The sequence below is a fragment of the Oryza brachyantha genome, chromosome 7 (genome assembly GCF_000231095.2).
Source record: "Oryza brachyantha chromosome 7, ObraRS2, whole genome shotgun sequence".
Classification (NCBI taxonomy): Eukaryota; Viridiplantae; Streptophyta; class Magnoliopsida; order Poales; family Poaceae; genus Oryza; species Oryza brachyantha.
Window position 1 is genome coordinate 4,774,341 of NC_023169.2, and position 21,920 is coordinate 4,796,260.

Genomic DNA, 21,920 nt, shown 5'->3' on the forward strand with positions numbered 1-21,920 from the left:
GTTATGTGTTGTAATGAAATTTTATAAAAATAATATCAATAGTATATTATTAAAATAAAGTTAATAAAAATAATTTGATATATAAATCTTACTTATTTTTTTTAAAAAAAATAGGAGAGAGTTATTGGTGATCAAGCGGACAGATTCCCTTATAAGAGTTAAAGAGTACGTAGTACATATATATATGTGAGCGTATATGTTCTCGCGTGTTTCGGAAAGGAAAAGCGACAATTACTACGTGGCAATAATCATCATTTTGTGCCGATGTGCTCACGTACGTAACCAACTAACCATGTCATGTGGATAAGCCGCTTGTGGACGCCTCAACCCTCGCGACCCACACAGACACCACGAGAGATCAAAATGCACCACAAAAAGAAGTGACCGTACTGCACACACACGCACACTTCACAGGCACAAACCCATACCACGTACACACACAGAGGCCATGGCGGCGTCGGTTGGCTTAGGCACCACGGTCGCGGCGCCGGCGGTGGCCGGCGGCGGGAGGCGCCTGGGCCTGCGCCGCCGGGTGGCGCTGCCGCCGCCGTCCGCACGCGTGGCGCGGCCGTCGGCGACGAAGAGCGTCACGGCGGTGACGGAGAAGGGGCTGTTCGACACCATCTTCGGCGCGCTGTACAAGGAGGAGCAGCTGCTGGAGACCGACCCCATCCTCAACAAGGTCGACGGGAAAGCCGCCGCCGCTCCCGCCGCCGCGTCGAGGAACACCAAGGCCGGCCGCGCGGCGGCCAAGAAGGCAGCCGGCGACGGCGGGTTCAGCTTCGGGACGTTCTTCTCCAAGAAAGAGTAGACGTACGTGCAGCATCGTCATTTACTCTTTGTCTCTATGTAATCGTAAGCTAGCCCCCTGACTTGATTCTGATCTAAGGGCTCGCAAGTCGCAAATATCTGATTCTGGATTTCTGATCCATGACGCGATTAATCCTACTTGCATCCAGTGATGTTTCTTCAACCCAATTTTTTTAACTAAACTCGATAATTGTATTTTAAAGAACTGTGGTAAAAATAGTAAAAACCTAAGCGGGTTATAAGAAAAAGAACAAAACTCTAGACCATCGAGGAACCCAACGCAAAGAAGCGATGCCGTGCTTGACATATAAGTGCCACAACAGCTCTATATCAACATATCAACTTTGATCTCTTGATGATTCACAGATATGATTATACATCATAGGAGGTTCTTTGATCACAAGAATTTGCGATACACAGGATAAACCTATATAACAGACAAATGTACTTCTACTACTTATTATTATCAGTTCCTCAAAAAGAATGTACGACATTTAACTCACAACAAAATTATACCCCTCTAGCTTCTACATCCATGTACAATTACTGACATGAACGATTTCTAAGTATCATATATATCATGTATTCCTGTGCATGGCAGTACATTAACCACCTTAAATTTCTTGATATATTGCTTTGATGCCTACGGAAGAACCGAAACGTTCTGGCCATACCGGTGCCAACGTTGCAGGTGCTGTATCCCTCAGCTTCATATTCATGAGCTGGCAACCTTTGCACTGTATAAGTTTATTTGCTGCATCTACATCCAAGGTCGAACTCTATCCCCTTATGAGCATCAAATATGTACTTCACATGCAACAAGCCAGGAGGGATTGGTATCTGCAAGTAGCAACATCTGTATTTAATTATTTAAAAGCAATAGATGCTACATTCCTACGCATTCAGTAAGCTGGTAATGGATCCTGACAGGTATGTCGTGTACATACTGTAATAATATAAACTATTTGGTAACTTTACGCACTCGATAGGCAACAAAATGTAATGCCAATTTCTTTTTTCATGCACAGCCTAAAAAGGAAAAGGGTAACTCAAAAAGTCCAAAACTCTAGTCAGGACTGAAGTTGAAAATCCATGTAAATAACCATAACCTGAGCCACTGATCATTGACCAGCTAATTTTATGAGATGATGTTTGGACACTCTACATCCAAGAGCTACAAATAAACTTACGCTCATGTCATATCTCAAGATACTTGACAAATCCAGATATGATTTGACATACATGATAATCTAAGTTTATAGCGCAACAGACAACAGTACATCCAAGTCATAATATACTGCTTTCACAGTTTTGCTCCTAAATTCCATGTCACCAAATACCATGCAAATTTGGGAATTTAGTATAGTGTGGGAGGATATGGTGAATATCGTAACTGTACTCTACAATACGTATGCTAAACTTAGTGGCAGGACTTTTCTGTTATAAGCAGAGTAACAGGTTGTATCTAGGTTGTATCTGTAGCAGTTGGACATCTGTAGTTTCCTTCCAGCTATCAATACCAAAAGGATTATGTACCTTGGTTGTTTGCACAAGAAAGTACCATAGCATATTGGCAGTTCAGGTGTTGTAAACAATACACAGCTTTCGATGCTCTTTCTTTTTTTGTTTATTGATACCAACATTTACCAGCAGCAATGCAGCATTTCTTTTCTAAAAAACTTCAGAATGGTGTGTTCTAGTTATTATCAGATGCAATGAAATTAAGTGCTCGAGGTTTATAGCATCTCTAGTCATCAGCAATTCAACACCAAATGTTACGTGTGCACATTTGGTCCAAGGAACTTATTGAATAAGAGAAATTTTAAGGCCTTGAGAAAGTATGGTATGAAACAAATTTTGAGAAATTTTGCAGCCCTTGAGAAAGTACCTAGATGTTTTTTTATAGTATAAAAACTTGGTACATTCGGGTACTATAAAATGTGGTATCTCTGTGTATCTTCTCAAAGATGGTAAAACACTTACCAAATTTTTACTGGAAAAAAACTTACCAATTTTTACACTAAAAAATTTAGTACCTCGAGGTACCAAAAAAAGTTTGCACTAAAAAATGTGATAACTCCCAGCACCATCACAACTATAAAAAAACCCAATGAGTAAGCATTTGGAGAGGCTCACCTGAAAAATATTCGTTGGGATTCTCTAGATAACTGTACCATCTGGAATCACCGCGTTTTTAAGAATTACAGTTATCCCAGAACGAATGTAAAACCCCTCTAATGGTCTCTCAGCTTCTTGAACATTCTGCATTCACAAGGGAAAACTGTAGGTCTCAGCATTCAACTATAAACTTAATGACTGAACAAAAACTGCACATATATTTAAATATTTAATAGTATAGACAAGCAAGTCACAATGAAAGCCAAATATACTAGTTTCTGCCACTATTTTACCTTTATTCCATGTGCAGTGAAAGCCAAATATACTAGTTGGTGCCATTATTTTACCTAGACATAATTTTAACTGAGTGCTTGAGCAATTGAATGAATTTTCCTAGCACAATTCATTTCGAATGAGATATGAGGCTTTTTTTTTTCTAGGTAGACATTAATACTAATACATACATTGCTACCTTTGCAGAAAGTGTTTTCATATTTCCACTCAAAATCCACAATTCATACTGAGCACAACTTATTACAATTTTTTCTTGCTCCTATGATGAGTACTTGTTACTTCCTCCGTTTTACAATGTAAGACTTTCTAGCCTTGCCTAAATTCATATGGATGCTAATTAATTTAGACATATATATAAATTATATACATTCATCAATTGATGAATTTAAGCAAGGCTAGAAAGTCTTACAATATGAAACGGAGGTAGTACAATTTTTTATTTCCATAAAATCTAAAATGCTCTTAATTTTCATTGTGCAAATAAATCTCAAGTTCAATCATTTTTTATGACTGCCTATACTCCTAATCTAGTAAGTCTTACCTTCACTAAACGGTTGTGATGAGCTTGCAAGGTGTAAAGATTTAAACAATGATAACTAAGAAATAATTCTATGTGCAGGGAGCCCCACCTCTGAGTTTGTAATGAGTACATTCTTTCCAATTCGAGCATTCTTGTCAATGATACAGTTCCTGCATGTCAAAACTTAGCATTATGCGACAGGCACGTCAACAAAGATATATATGCATCATTGCACATACTAACCTTATTTTGGTGTTTTCTCCAAGGCCAATTGGTACTTTTCCATCAGACAGTTCAGAAAATCTCTCAGCTTCAGTCTGATAGTAATCTGCCCCCATCATCATGGTGTCCTATACCAAGTTTGTTTCTTTTTGTTAAGGATCTTGAAGAATTAGACATCATATAGTTCAACAAAAATTCCATTAGACCATTACCAACATGTAGAGAACTTAGTGATTGCTTCAGCATAAGTTGGCAAAACTAAATGTACCTATTGGTTTAAAAATACTATATGAAAATGTTTCATGGTTAAGGGTAGACAAGCCAACAAAAATAGAAAAAGAAATTCATATGGCATCAACAGTCCTTGGTGAGACTGCAATAAATGATGTTATTGAAGAAAATTAGATAAATAACGTAATCAAAAGAAACACATTGACACTGTAGGCCACTAACTCGAAACTATGAAGTTCCAATCTGTTTCCTGTGGTGCAGCTAATATAAATGGATTGTATGGTCAAAAAATTAGGGGGAAAAGGCTATTTGTTTTTGCTTTTTCAAGCATTGAAACAGTACCTCTGTCTAAATACAAGTTCTGATGATTAGTCATGCAGGCTTAGTGCTATACTAAGATTATGCATTGGTATGGTTTCATCCATCTCTGAATTAGTTATTTGAACGAAAGGCTTCTGAAATCGGAATTTCAACTACCCCTGTGAGTACATTAAATTATGAGTATTCAAGAATTTACCTTCAGCTGCACCCCTGGTTCTAATCTTGAACGGACACCAATAACTGAGTGTTCAACACTGCATTCTGTTAGAAAGCACCCATGGGAAACTATAGAGTTCACAACCTGCACGTAAATGGTTAACATAAAGAAAAGCCAGCATGGAAAGTATTATAAAGAAACCATCTCCTAGGAGAACCTAGACCTTGCAGTTTTCCACCTTCGTTGGAGGCAAAAATTTAGGAGATGTGAAAATGGGCTTTACAGGATCATAAAAATAGAAGTTTGGAGACTGCAAAGATAATACCGAATTCATTAGAAAAATTGTCCATGCAAATAAAGATTATGGATGGAGACAGTGTTAATTGAAAAGCAAACCTGATCGGTAAGAGCAAGATTTGCCTCAAAGAATGACTTTATTGTCCCAATATCTTCCCAGTAACCATCAAATAGATAAGCCTGTCATCACAGAAGAAGGAATGCTGCATTCATAATCAGGGTTTTGTGGAAAGTAAGGTTGCATGCTCATTTTAGAAATATGCAGAATTTGTAACGGTTGATTTATGACAATGCAATTCCTTATGCAAATGCAATTTGGAGGATTATGAAGTTGTACGTACCTGCACATTGTAGTCTTTTGCAGCCATTGGAATAACTTCTGAGCCAAAATCATTTGCTGTAGGATAATGTCCTCTAAAATAGATACAGAACAAAGTATCAGTATAGCTCAAACTGGCAAGAAAATAAGAACGAGCGAGCGGAGTCAATCCCAGGAATGCTATTTTAGTAAATAAAATCAGAAGTACGTCTAGTATATAATAGATCATTTCATATTGTTGAACATTTGACTCTTGTTATACATCGCAAAAGAAAGTTACCGAACCAGTTAAATGCTTGAAATAGAAAATCAAACTGCAGCGCAATTGGAACATTTATTTATCATGCAAACATAGTTCGCAAGATTAAGGAAATCATTGTTCATAAGATATTAGCATTACCTTAGAAGTCTTAATAAGATATCAGTCCTGAATACATATATTCCCATTGAAGCCATGTATTTGTGTGTATCTGCAATTTCTGGGCTCAAACCAAAAATCCCCATATCTAGTTGCTGCATTAACAAATAATAGATTATTTTCAAAATTATTCATTAAAGCTAATAAATCAAGGCAATTGACTTAATGATGAAGAAATATGTAATAATCTAGATAATATTGAAAAAGGAAAAAAACATTGTGAATAAAACGATTAACATATGGAATAAAAGGTGATGAAGCGCATTCAGTTCACATTTGTCTAAAGAAATCATTAAGTATTCATTTAATTTGTCTTTGATTCAGTGGAGACGCATATACCATTGATTTCAAGCTTTCACCCTTGGGCTTTTCAAGAAAATCAGTAATGCGCCCGTTCCTGTCAGTCTTCAGCAATCCAAAATCAGAAGCTCGACTGCAAGTAGACGTCATAATTTTTTATAAGAGTTATATGTCATCATCTGACCCATCAATTATATACAGAAATCCATGTATATTGACTACAGGGCAAGTTGTTATATAATTGAACTGAGATTCTCTAACTCTGTCCAATATTGATGATTAGCATGACACAAGTAAACCTCTAGAACTCTGAAGAATTGACAGCATACATTCCTGCTAACAAACTAGAATAAAAACAGATTAAAACGAATAAAGCAATCCAAACAGGGTAAAGATGAAGGACCTCTCATCCACAGGAACACAAGCAACTGAAATATCAGCACCTTTGTCAACATGCTTCTGCAAAAGAACTCATTATTCAGATTTTTTTCTTATGCTACTCAGATAAAGTGAAAAAAAAAATCTTGACTCTTTAACATTATCATCGAGTTCACCTGGACAAAGTCCATGTAATCCATCCTATACAGATGATCACCAGATAGAATTAGTATGTTCTCTATGCGTTTGAGCCTTGCATCCTTGAAAAAAATAGCAGGCGAGTTAAAACTGGGGAGGCGATAGCATTCTGTGATAAACAACAAAGATTATGACGTGGCACTAGAGAAACCTCAAATAGCCACAGGAATTGTCTGACTGCATCAGCTGTTCCCTGGAACCATCGCTTTCCTGACTCCCCTACTGTCTGGGTAGCTGCCAGCACCTACCCAACAAGCAAAACAAGCCACCATAGAACATTATCAATCGGAGATAACCAACACTCGGCCACGACTGCATGTTTTGCTCGTTTGCACTCATAACTGACACAAATCAGACCCAACATCTTACCTCCACAAACCCATCACCAAATCCAACTCCCTCACCAATGTTATAGGTGCGTGCAATGTGGTGGTTGAGAGATTGGGAGTTGAACTGCGTGAGAACGTAGATCTTGTTTATCTTGCTGTTTATGCAGTTGCTCATCGGGATATCGATCAGCCTGTAACATCCCCCAACAGGCACCTAACACCAAGAGCAGACGACAACGCAATCACTACCTAGTTCTGTAATCATCTCACGGTTAAATAAATCAATCAATAATGGTAGTCAAATGCAACCGAAATCACAATTGTTTGAACACCACTAATGAAATGCATACCAAATGCATGACGAAATGTGTGTGTAAACTGCAAAGAGAGGATTAATTATATGATATGGTTTGGTTACCGCGGGCTTGGCCCTGGTTCGCGTGAGGGGGAAAAGGCGCGTGCCGGCGCCGCCACCGAGGATGATGGACGCCACCGTGTCCGGGCCCACGTCCCTCCGCGCCGCCGCAGCCGCCGCCGCGCCCGGTGCGGCCGCATCCGCCTGCTCCATCTGTCACCACCACCACCCCGAAAGCACAAGCGCCCGCCCATGAATGATGAATCCACCCCCCACGACGGAGATCACCCTCGCCCGACCCAGCACGCACGCAGACCTACCTTGATCCCCTGGGGCGCTTCGGCGAGGACGCAGCTGGCGGCTGCGGCGGACGCCGCGCGGCGCGTCGCGGCGACGCGCGAGCGGCGGCACCTCGCGGCCGCAGCAGGGCGAAGGCGGGGGCGGGGGGACGCCGGCGCCGTGGCGGCCCAGGAGCAGGTCGCCATTGCCGCGCGGGAAGGTTCTAGAAGGTAGAGAGGGAGTCAGTCACGCGGTGGAGAGGGGAGGGGAGGAGAGGAGGGGAGGAGAGGGAGGGGGTTTTGGAGGGAGAGGAAGAAGGGGGAGGGCGGATCGAGAGGAGAGTGGGGGGAGGCGCGCGAGTTACGAGGGCAGGGGGGCGGTGGGGGCTACTTTGACCCGGCTTCGGAGCACATCCACCGTCCGTTTGTGCATCCCGACATGCAGGCCACATGTTCCCCCCCGACCTGCGAGGTTTGTCCAGTTTGCCAACTCATTTTCATCTCATGCAGAAGCTCTAAATTACGTTTGTGGAAAAAGAAGCTACTCCTTTCGATTTAGCATGGGGTAAGGCTTTTAGATATATTTAGATTATTTATTGATTAATGTATATTGTTTTACATACATGTCTCAATTTATTATGATTTATATGAATACAGACGATTGCTACAAAGTCCTCGCACGATATCTTCTCTTGTTTGTGTACTCTTACGTTCCAACAATATTTTATTGATTAGTTGCTACGTGGATAGATGAAAAAGTGCTCAAATCATACTAAGCAATCATGTAAACACATGGAGGATCAAGTAAGCGCTCGTTTAGTTCACGAAAACTTTTGGGTTGGGTGTCACATCGGATGTTTGACCGGATGTGAGAAGACTATATCGGCGATTAATTAAAAAACTAATTACACAGGGTTTAATAAAACTACGAGACAAATTTTAAACCTAATTAATTTGTCATTAGTATATGTGAGTTAATGTAGCACTTATGACGAATCATTAACTAATTAGGCTCAAAAGATCCGTCTCGCAAATTCCTTCAAACTATCTAACTAGTTATTTTTAACTAATTAATGCTCTATATATGTGTCTAAAGATTCAATTGCTTTTGATTTGTGTGAACGTGAAAATTTTTACAAACTAAACTGGGCCTAACCAAATTGGCTGTCGCTACGCAACTATCGTATTAACCATCGTTGTCACACAATCATGCCACATATATATGATTCATTTGCTTTTGATTATTTGGGTTGCCTTTTTTCCTCTGTTTTTTTGGATACTAGTTTGATAAAGCTATTAGCGTCATAATTTTAGTTCATTTGCTATTATTATTATAACAATATTCATGCGATGTTCTTTTCGTGAGGTTTGGGCTAGTTTTGGTTTTTTTTTATTTTCTTTTTACTCTTTTTATTTTATTTATATTGTCGAAGGCTAAGCTCCTCGAGCGGGAGTTTGATGAACCCCTTTTAATTCAGTCTAGGGTGCAGAGTTGGGTCCGTTAAAAGTCTCCCATTTCAAGAAAAGATGCAAAGGGAGTTATACAGGTTTGGGTCGCCCGGAGATGTAACACCCTATGCTTGTACACTATATGGGTGAAACGCATACAAGTGGTTATGGGGAGTTCAGAAAAAGCCTCTCTTCTCAAAGGGGCATGTCCTCCTTTTATAGTATCAAGGGGTTCACCACATTGCCCGTCTTTTTACCAACTCCTAGTCGTAGGCTATCATCATGCTTCTGCTGGGAGCCCCATGGCGCGCCAGCTAGTCGCCTTAGTGCCGTGCTAGCGCCATGCCACGCTTGCTCAATCCCGTCTATGAGAGGGTAGGTGCGGTGGGCAGCTGTGCTGCTCCTGCTTGGTCCCATCAGTCAGCGGGTTGGCGGAAGGGACGACCATGCTTCCTCCTACCCGGTCCCATCAGTTAGTGCCTCGACCTTAGGACCGGTGACCTTTTTTGGATAACATGGCGGCCGCCTTTCTCTCTCCGCAGCTGTCCATCGCATTAAATGCGACAGCGACAGAGTGGGAGCAGGCACTCTGAAGTGACAAGGACGTCGCTGCTCTCTTAGGGATACATGCCCCCTCCCAATCCTTTTCTCCACATAGGCAGAAAGATTTGCATGCGTGCCTGTACCGTATTTATTGTGGCGCAGTCGCACGCCTCTGCCCCTCGTGAGGGCCACGCGTGCCCCCGACCCTCTCCCATCACAATAAATGCAGTGGTTGAGTTTCAGGGCTATGCTCTCTTGTCATATGGGTCGCACAGCACCTTAGTGGTGAGCTGCGGGGGTCAGGGGCGCCCCAACCCTCTACCCTGGTTGGCTACCCGTGGTCCGTGGATCCCGATCCTCGGGGGCCCGTGTTCTCTGGGGCCCGATCCCCTACCCCTTTGGGTCTGAGAGTTTCTAGGCCCACAGTTTCCATGTGCCAACCTTATAGGGGATATCCCCGGGCCTATATCTCTGACATATATATTTTTAGGGGTGGTAGGTGTTGACGTTGAAAATTAATTGATTGTTGATGTGTCACACACGAAGGCCTAGGAGTCATTTATTATGACGCTCTAGTCTAGGACCTAAATTTTTAGATAAATCAAGCGTGCCAGTCAGTTTGATCCTGTAACTAACACTATATGAAAAAGACAGGAAAAATTTGTTAAACCTAAAGCTTCTATCGGCTAGAAAGTCAATATCGCTTCAGGACCCTAGCTGATACGTTAAAACAATCGACTTTACAGGAATTTCATGATATAACGTAAAAATACCTTATCGGCTAAAGTATGAGTAGGATAACTGCTAAATAGTTCAACCAACTAATCTTCCCTGAAAGATTGGACTTAACCAAAACAGTTTCAAGATTAATCAATTGATCTGACCAATTTAGCACTTATCGCACATGCAATCAGCAGCCGGTAGGGTGCGAAGTGAATTAAACATGTAACAACAGGATTACCATATCAATTGTCAGCATAAAACAATAGTAAACAACCATATGTATGCTCACACCAAACCTAAAAGATTGGACTAAACCAATGCAGTTCAGTTTTAAATGTAAACAAACATGAAGTCAGCGATAAACAAGCTGATCTATGAGCTTAAACCTAGAAAACATGACGATCTATGAGCATAATAAACAAGCCGATAGACTACTTAAGATAATGCTAGCTATAACTCTAGCAATAAGATCATGCGAGTACTTAATCTAATATGTAAATATGAATTTGACTAACCGGATTGATCGGACTAAACTGAAGCAGAATCAAGTTAACCAAACCCATATCGATAGATTCAACAAAGCATTCATACAATCTTGATCGAGAACCTATTGCTACTTTAAACCAATAAACAGATCGAATTAATAACAAGCCTCAGATAAACTATCAAATAGACTAAATAGAAGATTGAACTGAATCGAGACAGTTCTATCTAGCCGATTCGACAGTTGATAACCATAAACTATATTGCGAAGCTGACAAACCTCTCACCGAGAGCTCGCACCTGTCGAAAGTTAGGCGATGCGCTGAAAGATGTACTGATCATAAGATTATTGATGTCCTTTACAAACTGTGGGGTGATGTATTTATACCCTAAAAACTAACCAAAATTGGATACGGACTCATATTGCCTAACTTATTACACATGGACACTATTTAGAGATATTGCCTAAAACAACTCTAATATTTACATATAAAAGTTTATATGGACTCTATCTGCTCCCGAATCTATCTGCATGCTTTTCATGCCTAATCAAACTCTTTTTCCAATCCGAGTCAAACTCTATCAGCTATATCTGAGTCGTTTTCCACCTTCTTCAGTCCGATTGCCCTTCTTTCTTGTCTAATTTGGTTGTTGTTCCCGATTTTTTCTCCAACGGTTATTTCCAAACTCTGGTGTTAATGGTAGGTTGTTTGGCTGCTCTTTTACAAAGCATGTATCTCTTTATGTGTTAATTATTTTTTGTTGTTTAAGTGGGTTTATTCATATGGGGTTCAAAACTAGATTTTCTTCTACTTTATCTTACTTTGTTGGGGTTGTTTTGTTTTCTCCATACCGTCCATCCTCTTTGTCGAAGTCCATTTGCTCATGTTTTTTCTAATTTGTTGATGTATTTGTTAGTCTTGTCATTGTTTCATGGGCAAGAGTAATATATGTTAGCTCTTACTCCCTCTATCCTATATTGTAAGTGTCGATTCTAGATATAAGCAATAAAACTTATGGGGTGCTCTAGATCCCAGAAAAGGTAGTTACACATGGGAGTTTATACTGTTTCACACCGTCGGCGTGAGGTAATACCCTACTCTAGTGTGTAAATTAGATTGTATCAATGAATGCACAATACGGCATATAAAACAACACATATCCTTCCCTTACTAGGGTCAGCCGGTTTTCTTTTATAAGTTGAAGGGGTTAGCAACAAACATATCGGTTTCCATAACAATCGAGCAAAGTCGCATTGATTCTCGGGTAAGCGATAACTTTCCTTATCCCCTAAATTGGTTTGCAAGGTACTTAACCAGGCTAGGTCTACTTGGCCTTCCCCATAACACGAATCTCTAAGTCCAATGTTTGGCACCCGGGGCATTATGTACTCAATAAGATTTTTTAGGCTCTGTCTAGATCTATGAATCAATATATATGTTTCATATATGTGCCTAGATTTATTACTATTCATATGAATTTTTTGTAGGTCTATAAAGTCTTATAATGTGGAACATGTCGAGTATTACCTTATATTGTTTGCATGCACTTGTTGCTTGGACTTGGTGCAATTTGTAATTCTTTGTGTGCCTTCACTTGTTCATTATTTAATGATGATTCTTATGATTCAGGTTTCTCATGTTCCTTATTAGCTTGATTTAATTGTTCTTTTTTCTAGTTACTTTTATGACATGTTATAGGTTGTTATATATATCATCAATTGTATTTTTAAAGTCTTCTATATGTGAATGGCGCGGGTGTTACCTTATTTTCTAGGTTACATCATTTGTACTCTTCCCTAGTGGAGTGTGATTTGATGTCAATGTGTAGCATCTACTTGCATGTGTTGTTGCTCAGTCACATTAGTTTTGAACCTTGATGTGATTAGATGTCAACTATATTTTTGAAGTCTCCTATACGTGTCATGTAGTACTATTATATTTTCCTTTACAAACCTTATTTTGTTTCTTGTGCTCATTTTAAGCGTGTGATCTATTTGTTTTATTATTCTATCGTCATACTAATTGTTTCGTGCCCTTTGTTTATTTAGTTACATAGGGCATGTTTGGTTGATTACTTCAGTGTCACACCTGGAGTTTTGTCCCAAGCCTAAAATCGTAAAAAGGAAATTGTAAATAATAATTGGCTTAATTAACTCAGGAAAAATCCCTCTGAAAGAAATTAATTTAATTAAATCGAGGTTCGCAAATCAATTAACATGATTTAAACTCAAATATTGATTTTCCGGGTAAACCTTATTATTAAGCCGTTGATTATCCAACTTTGTTCATGCTAGACCAGGGGTAACTTGATTAGAGTTAGGCCTAGGTTAATGCTTAGCCGTGCTTAGAACAAATAGCTCATGGGATCACATTTAATCATGCTTAGTTCTGAATAGCTGTAATATTGATTCATTACCCAGTTCAGGTTAATGTCAACTAAAATATTGATAATGGTGGGTTGTGGGTGCATGGTTTTCAGAGTCGCACCCATGGCAATTAAGGACCGGTTCACGGGAAACCCTAGAAGTAATTAAGTGCTAACCACATGCCGAAATGGGTAAGGTGGGATTTGAAGCATGGCTTCGAACTATTTGACGTACCAAGGCAAGGGTAGACGTGATGGAGTATGGACGGGCAATCGTGGTGTAACGAAAGCCTCTGCTGCTTCCGGATCTACCAAGGCACAAGAGGGGACTGCCCGACTTGGTGTAAAGGAGGGGGTAAAACCTGAAGTGCGGTGCAATTAAATAGGGAGGGTTATGTGACGGGTCCTATCACGGTCTCTTCCGGTATACCATGGTGGTATGTCGGCGCACGTTCAAGTGTAGTGGAATCGTGTCTTGTGGGTACAGTAGTACACCTCTGATCAGAGTATAATCTATTCGAATAGCCGTGCCCACGGTTACGGACGGACTCCCAGCTTCACTGTGATTAGTGAACCTTTAATAACTTGAGTAAACTGGTTTTCACTCGGGAATACTGCAACGTGGTGTAACGTTGAGTAGGAGTTGGGCCTGTCGCAACGTGGTGTAACGTTGAACATTGTTGTGGTATTTTACAATTATTATTTACTTATCCTTTAATGTATTCAATCACCTTTATTCACTTTAATCTCTGTTATTTGTTTAACTGCTGCTTTATTGCAACTAACCCTATCCTGTCCTTGATGATCCCTATGCATCATTTATTGCCATCTTTTCCGTGTTACTTGTTGAGTACGGTGATTTGTACTCAGCCTTGCCTAATTTTCCCCCTCCAGAGTTAGAAGTGGAGTCCGATGGAGGTGACTCTCAGGAGTGAGCTGGTCTGCCGTTGAAGCTTTGCCTATGGACTGGAGCCGTACCCGCTGGAGCTAGTCTACCTTTCTTTGCGCTGCATTTTCGTTAGAATAAGTGTTATTTTTAGTTGTTTCTAAGAACGATGGTTATGTAATAAACATTATCTTTTTGTGTACCCTGGCTGGTCCTGGACAGGGATTTTAATACACAATTAAGTTCAGAAATTTGGGTAAGGAATTGCTGGGCGTGACATTCAGCTTGCCAAAACATAGTTTAGGCATGTGCCAACAATGTGGCATGGCTAACTTGTGGTGAAAGTAGGGTGGTTTGCTTAAAGTTGTGGCAAATTGAAGAAGACAACTATTCAGATTGTGTAGCAAAACATGCCACAAGTTTGGCAAAAATGTATGGAAACTATTTAGGTTGTAGCCAAACTTGAATATAATCACCTAATTATAATGAAATGTGACCTTATTACCTACGCAACCCATATATATTGATAAAATGTTAATCAATATAAAAAATAAAATATAGTTTAGTAGGTATTAAGTTACTTGTGGATTAATACCACTAATAAATATGTATATAATATATTACTGTAGAATAAGCTAACACATATATCAGATATATAGTACTACCTCCTTTTTATATTGTAAGACTTTCTAGTCTTGCTTAAATTCATCAATTGATGAATGTATATAATTTATATATATATGTCTAAATTCATTAGCATCCATATGAATCTAGACAAGTCTATAAAGTCTTATATTGTGAAACGGAGGGAGTACTACATTATTAGAAGAATGCTTACAAGTGGGACCACAAAACTACATATTATTCATCTTATCCTTCTTATCTATCCATTCTCTATACATTTGTATTCAACACGTCCCATAGCAAATATGCTAATGCACAATATATGAAAAAAACAAATGCATACTAGGGTTATTTGCAAAAGCAACCTTTAGCAAAATTTTGAGAGTTGTAAAATAGTAGAGTAATTACATAACAACATCAGCCAACTATGAACAACACATTAATGTTGATGCCCCAGCACAACTATGAACAACCAAGATCAGTTGCAAAGATCCAATATCCCCACGCAAGGAGCTAACCAGATATCCTTTATTATCTGGAATGAGTACTGTGAAACTATTCACGAAGAATATTGTCAAGCTCGCCCATACCCACGACATGACTATTTTGACTATTTGAACAATTTTACTTTGGCCAAAGGTGCACAAATTACCTACAAGACACGATTCCCCGCATGCTTCCATGCCCCGAAATACGACCATGGTACTGCAATGAGGAAAGCCATTACAAAACCCTTTACATAACACACCCAAAAGAATGGACACCGGCCAAGTCCCCAGTAGAGGTAGCCCAACCTCTACGATAGAGAATCTCTTGGCTCCCATATAGACTTAGTGATACGGCCAGGGTGGATTTATTGACACTACCACTCATAAAAAAACACATAATACAAGTCCAGCCATGGCTCATGTTGACATGTGGTTTGTAAGCTAAAAGCTTCACAACGGTTTCTCGTGAACTTGTGTTTAATTGTCATGGGCACAACCAACAAAACTATGTGCTCATAACCCACCATTAGTCAAGCTTTAGTTAAATAATATTAGTTAACAAAACACGACTAACTGTCATGAGCTATGATTAATTAACTAGGACTAATCATGAATGAAGCATTAATTATCCCACATAATTAAATTGACACTAGTGTTCTAAGCATGGATAAGTAATTATACTATATCTAGTTAGATCATATATAAAGTCCAAGGTAGTCAAATTGTAACCCAAGGTAACAAAATATAACATAATTAATGTAAATTGGCCCAAACAAGGGGTATAGGTTCACATCACCCAATGACATTAAAAAATAAATGAATAGTTGAAGTAAAGTGAGAATTTAGATATAGGATGAATACCCTCAAAGGGATTTTGGATCTACATGACTTGTCTTGCAATTGAAAATCTTCAATTAGGATTCCATAACTGTCCCACGAACTTGCGATCCTCCGAAACATCGTAAACTACACATTATCATGCAAAACGAGGAAAAAAACTGATAAAACCAAATAAACAATATAAATAAAGTTCATAAGTTGGTATAGCTTGAATTTAGATCAATTATAAGACTTGAATGACCTCATTCGGAGTTCGCGTGAGTTAATTATGCATTAATAAACTTTTAATTCAATTAAAATCTATCAAAAAGACTTAAACAATTTATTGCATCTTTTTTAATTATTTTAGGGCAGGAAAAGAAGGAATTACTTGAATTCTCTTGAATACCTAGGTCCTGACTCTTGACATCCATTCGCCGACAACTAGACAGTGCTGCATCACTTGAATACCATAGTCGCTATCTAATCCTTTAACTATACTTGATTAAAAAACTCTTAGAGATGTCTATTTTTCTATTTGATAAACGGTTGTCTAATTGTCTAAGATTGAATGCTCTTGATAATATTGTAACATGATCGTGCATTGCAAATGGACCAATACCACCAGGATGGGTTGGGTCTTTTTTCACCATTTTGGTTTTAACCTTATTTTTTCCATGCTCTATGCAGGTTGTGTGAGGTGGAACACACGAGGACAATTCCACTTGTACGGTAGTCCCAGTAATATGCCTGCGCATTGCAACAGTCTCGTGCTCGTGAGGATGTGCACGTATAATTGGGAATGGGCTAGGTGTGTGGATAGACCAAAGCAATTGTTTTCTAACCAGCCGTTTAATTGTTTTATTGGGAGGGGCGTAGTTGCCTGTGTGAAGCAGAAGAGATATTGGAGGATGATGACTTCATTTTTAAGTAACAGTGATAATAAATTTTTTAGATTTCTTCCAACAAAATGAAGGAAAAAGTTAGTAGAGGTGCGCGTAGGGTGGCTACTTTGAAGTAGCAGAGACATACTCTCTCCGTCCCACTTTAACTTTATATTTGTAATTTAAATTTGAATTAGAAATATAAAATTACATTGGGACATAGAAAACAGATAAATAAGTTATCTAATGGTCTGATATGACTCCACCTTATCACTGGCCATGAAGAATGGTTGACTAATTAACTGCCATGGACCGTAACCAAATGTCAACTATCAAACAAAGTCATGCTATACTTTACAATACCTAGAGTTAAAAAATATGTGTATAATCTTGTGTGTGCATGTACAAAACCTTATCTACATGCCCATATCATTTTATAATTATCATAAATAAAATAATTGCAATTAAACTCAAAATACATGGAACACATATTTTTTTACTATTAACATATCCGCGTATTGCAATGGTCCTGTATGGTCAATAATGAGCTACACGTGCCAATAAGACTAGGGATGGATTGGGAGTGTGGACCTAGGCCGCTTTCGGCACCCCGGCTAGTTATCTAGATTTTCTCGTTTTTCGCACGCACGTTTCCTGAAGTACCAAACGGTGTGTTTTTTTTAAAATTTGTTTATAAAAATAATATTAATTTATTTTTTAATTTTTTATTACTAATAATTAATTACTCATGTATAAATCTATTACTATGTTTTTCGTACATGATAAATTCACCCCAAACGAACGCAGCCTTAGTAACTATAATGACCTGGTTTTTTTCTCTTTTTTTTGGAGGAGGTGCGCCGTTTGCAATGCGTGCGAGGGGAGGATGGAGGACTCTATTTTTAACTAGTAGCAATAAAATAAGGCTTTCCCTAAAAAACAACCCTTGTGGAAATTAATTGTGGTTACTGAATTGCTCTCTCCTGTTTCAAGACTTCTGTTCTGGAAATAATTAGCACATGTACCTATAAATCTTCGGGAAAAATGGTTCCAGAGCTATAATAAAAATGGATGAACTGAAAGAACAAAATAAACTGAAATAAACATATTCCTGTCAGTATCTCTCGGAAGAGGTATCCAGAAACCAAAAAAGTACTTGATGTTCATTCCCCATTCAACTGAGGTTGTTCACATTCTTAGGCCCCGTTTGGCAAGGGGTATAAGTTAACTTATGCCTGATAAAAAAAACATAGTAATAGATTAGTACATGATTAATTAATTATTAATTATTAAAAAATATAAAATATATTAATATGATTTTTTAAAATAACTTTTTTATAGAAAATTTTTAAAAAATACACTAGTTTGGAAAGCGTGCGCGCGGAAAAAAGGGGCTTAGTTAACGTATGGTCATGGCCGAACGCGGCCTTACTCAATGTATTCCCCATACTTTCAATAAGAAATCCATGATCAATCTTTGATAAACTCGTTTTGAGACCCAAGAGTTTCCTTTCTCAGCTAAATGCTCACATCTGAATCAGACATGCATGATCGAACATGAGCATATATATGACATCATATCGACTCACGTGCTTTGTAATATCTAGGTAAAGTATACAGTTAAAGTATTCCCTCCGTGAAAAAATATAAGACATATTTGATTTGTTAGGGCAAAGATCTAATCAGCAATTACTCTATTAGAATATAATTTGAATATTCATGATATTCATGAATATTCCTGTCAGTATCTCTCTAGAAAATGGTTCCAGAGCTATAATAAAAATGGATGAACAGAACGAACAAAACGAACTGAAATAAACATATTCCTGTTAGTATCTCTCCGAAAAGGTATCCAGAAACCAAAAAAGTACTTGATGTTCATTCCCCATTCAACTGAGGTCGTTCACCTTGTTACTCAATGTATTCCCCATATTTTCAATAAGATATTCATGATCAATCTTTGGCCATGCAAATATCCCTAGATAGGCATTTTCTCCCTTAATAAACTCCCTTTGCAACCCAAGAGTTTGCTTTCTCAGCTAAAAGCTCACATCTGAAGTATCTTGACAGCAGATCAGAGAAGCATGATCAAACATGAGCATATGACATCATATTGACTCATGTTTTGTGATATCACTTTGAAGGGATAATAAGATAGACAGTTAAATTATTCTCTCCATATAAAAAATATAAGACATATTTGCTTTATTAGGGAAAAGAATTAATCAACAATTACTCTATTAGAATATAATTATTCTAACATAGAATTGATGTCGTTAGATTCGTATTGAAAAATACCTTCCTGAGATTATACTTTTGTTTCAAAAATGATGTACTAACAGAGAAATTATTGATCAAAGTCTTGTCCTAACCAAATTAAATATGCCTTATTTTTTTTAGGCTAGGTATGGTATGCACATCTGTCAGGGGTTCAGTTTCCATGTAAGCCTAGTGGGTCTGAACTCTGAGGTGCAGCAGTACTAATAGGTGAAATTTTTTCGTATTTGTCTCCCTAGTGGTGAAATTTAATTGCATAGTTGATTAATCTAGAAGCAATTACATATCCTTACAACTGCAAGTAGACCTTTCCCTGAAGCAAAACTGAAACTCAGCATTCAGGCACATTTATCTCGGTTCCCATGCTGGCATAATCTTTTGATACTACACCCCAAATATCTGCACCAAACTAGCAAATCAACCACAAGCAACCTCTCTGATCGTATAAATAGCCCCCCTGATCGATCCCTTGGTCTCCATCAATCACCACATCCAGCAGCTGCGCATCCTACAACACAAGAGCTAGCACTGTACTGTACTTCCTCCCTGACTTGTGACAAATTGTCAAAATTCAGTCTGAGGAAATGGCCTCCACTGTTCTCAATTTCTCTGCATCTCTCCTTACGCTGTTCTTCTTCTTCTTGCGTAGTGCGGATGCCGAAATTGGTAGTAGCAATATATTCAGCATGCAGAGTTACGGGGCTCGCGGAGATGGACGCCATGATGACACCAAGGTAAGTAAAATGCAATGACACCTTCAGGAGCAAATCATAGTTTCCGAAACCTAACTAGTGCTGTTATTGTGTGTGACCTTTTTAGGCATTGGTAGATGCCTGGGCTGCAGCTTGCTCCTCTGCAAAACCTGCAGTCGTTCTCATCCCCAAGGGCAAAAAGTACCTCACTAAGCACACTACACTGTCTGGTCCATGCAAATCCAGCATCTTGTTGATGGTGAGATGCAATTCTTTACAAATGCATAAGTTTATATACATGTGTGCATATGTGTATTTCTTAATAAGAAAAGAAACTAAATTGTATCTTTATTTTCTGCAAAATTTTCAGGTGAAGGGTAGTTTGGTGGCCTCTCCAGAGAGGTCAGACTGGAGTAAGGAGACTGTAAAGCACTGGATTCTGTTCAGTGGTGTCACAAGTCTAACTGTCACTGGCGGTGGGACCATTGATGGAAATGGCAAGATCTGGTGGCAAAATTCATGCAAAACAAACTCAAAGCTGCCATGCACTCAAGCTCCAACCGTATGTATCCCTTCCACGTCTGCTTACAACTATCCAATGACAAATCCTTGATGACATTTACCTAACAAACCATGCCTTCTTATCCTTCTTAATATGACAGGCATTGACATTCTACTCGTGCAAGAATTTGAAAGTGGAGAACCTAAAGGTGGTGAATAGCCAGCAAATCCAGATTTCAGTGGAGGATTGCACTCATGTGAAGATGTCTCGCTTATCGATCTTTGCGCCAGAAACTAGCCCAAACACCGATGGCATCCACATCACTCGCAGCAGAGATGTTCAGGTGGCCGACTGCACAATCAAGACCGGGGATGACTGCATGTCGATCGAGGATGGGACAGAGAACCTCCATGTCAAGAACTTGGTCTGTGGACCAGGACATGGCATCAGCATTGGGAGTTTGGGGGATCACAGCTCCGAAGATCATGTCAACAATGTAACCGTTGACAATGTCAGGATGTACGGCACAACGAATGGAGCTCGCATCAAGACATGGCAGGGAGGAAAGGGTTCTGCGAAGAACATCGTGTTCCAAAATATGATCATGGACAACGTCTGGAACCCCATCATCATCGACCAAAACTATTGCGACTCTTCTACGCCCTGCAAGCAACAGGTATACAAAATTGAACTTAATTTCATATAGAATTACGATGAAAGTCGCTTTGTGCAGTATGTGCAGAGGACAACAATGTAGAAACAATTTCTATTATCTAAAATAAATATAAAATCATCTACGTAAGTATGCTTAAATTCAAATACATTTATGTTGCAGAAATCTGCGGTGGAGGTGAGCAACGTGCTGTTCAAGAACATCAGGGGCACAAGTGCCTCGGAGGAGGCCATCATGCTGCATTGCAGCAGCAGTGTACCATGCCATGCTATAACCTTGGAGAACGTCAAGCTCACAGTCAAGGGAGGAAGCAGTGATGCGAAGAGCACCTGCCAGAATGCAGAATGGAAGAAATCTGGTAGTGTCAGTCCACAACCATGTGGTTTCAGCAATTGATACGAAACAACCTTCCAAGTTTAAGATGTAGAGGGGCATATCTTGTACAGAGGATCATATATGTAGAATTGTAGACTAGGATGGTAAATATGCAAGAGGGCACTTAAAAACTTTGACTGTGGCAGCCAAATGTACAACAGTACAAGTAGTTGCAATTGAGAATGCTGGTTGTAACATATACCATTGTAAAATGATCTCTAACGTTTATGAATTTCCCAGGATTTTAAAATGTTATTACACTATGAGTTAGTTTAGACACTATTTGAGTTATGTTTTAGATCAGGACTATGACTATAAGTTCATCCCTAGAATAGGTGTTTCGCCATATTTCTTATTGACACAAATTAAAATGAAAATACTGAACCGGCTGCAGCTGTGAAAATCAAACTACAGACATGATTGGTTGTTAATTGTTTGTGTCTAAAGAACATTTATTATAAAAGGCTCATCGGATATGGTCCATCAGATAAGAAAACATGAAATGTCTAGATTGATTTTTACTGTGAGTAGAGACTACCATAGTTTTTCCTCTATACCAATGGAAGAGCAGTATGGACCTGAACGACATT

General features: G+C 39.0%; 3 protein-coding genes across 5 annotated transcripts; 2 read left to right on the forward strand and 1 right to left on the reverse strand.

The window, feature by feature from the left end:
• Positions 1-364: 364 nt before the first annotated feature.
• LOC102713652 lies at positions 365-973 on the forward strand. Its single transcript, XM_006658366.3, has one exon. The coding sequence runs from the start codon at positions 449-451 to the stop codon at positions 809-811; it is 363 nt and encodes a 120-aa protein (XP_006658429.2). The 5' UTR covers positions 365-448; the 3' UTR covers positions 812-973.
• Positions 974-1,136: 163 nt separating this feature from the next.
• LOC102713926 (glucose-1-phosphate adenylyltransferase large subunit 4, chloroplastic/amyloplastic) lies at positions 1,137-7,810 on the reverse strand. 3 transcript variants are annotated; one of them, XM_040526256.1, is made up of 16 exons: positions 7,588-7,810; positions 7,331-7,480; positions 6,953-7,126; positions 6,735-6,827; positions 6,562-6,645; positions 6,411-6,466; positions 6,047-6,140; positions 5,690-5,802; positions 5,312-5,384; positions 5,070-5,150; positions 4,897-4,983; positions 4,713-4,817; positions 3,986-4,092; positions 3,852-3,912; positions 2,947-3,072; positions 1,137-1,650 (listed from the first exon to the last, which is right to left on the reverse strand). In XM_040526256.1, exons 1-15 carry the CDS (start codon positions 7,750-7,752, stop codon positions 2,971-2,973), a joined length of 1,545 nt encoding a protein of 514 aa, XP_040382190.1. In that variant the 5' UTR covers positions 7,753-7,810; the 3' UTR covers positions 1,137-1,650; positions 2,947-2,970. The 3 variants fall into 3 exon arrangements, with proteins under 3 accessions (XP_040382190.1, XP_040382191.1, XP_040382192.1); XM_040526257.1 differs by having other exon boundaries at positions 1,137-1,666; XM_040526258.1 differs by having other exon boundaries at positions 4,912-4,983; positions 7,588-7,658.
• Positions 7,811-19,672: 11,862 nt separating this feature from the next.
• Positions 19,673-21,564, forward strand: LOC102714204 (polygalacturonase-like). Its single transcript, XM_006658368.2, has 5 exons — positions 19,673-19,822; positions 19,908-20,039; positions 20,151-20,342; positions 20,443-20,958; positions 21,118-21,564. The coding sequence occupies exons 1-5, from the start codon at positions 19,673-19,675 to the stop codon at positions 21,349-21,351; spliced, it is 1,224 nt and encodes a 407-aa protein (XP_006658431.1). The 3' UTR covers positions 21,352-21,564.
• The last annotated feature ends 356 nt before the right edge of the window (positions 21,565-21,920 follow it).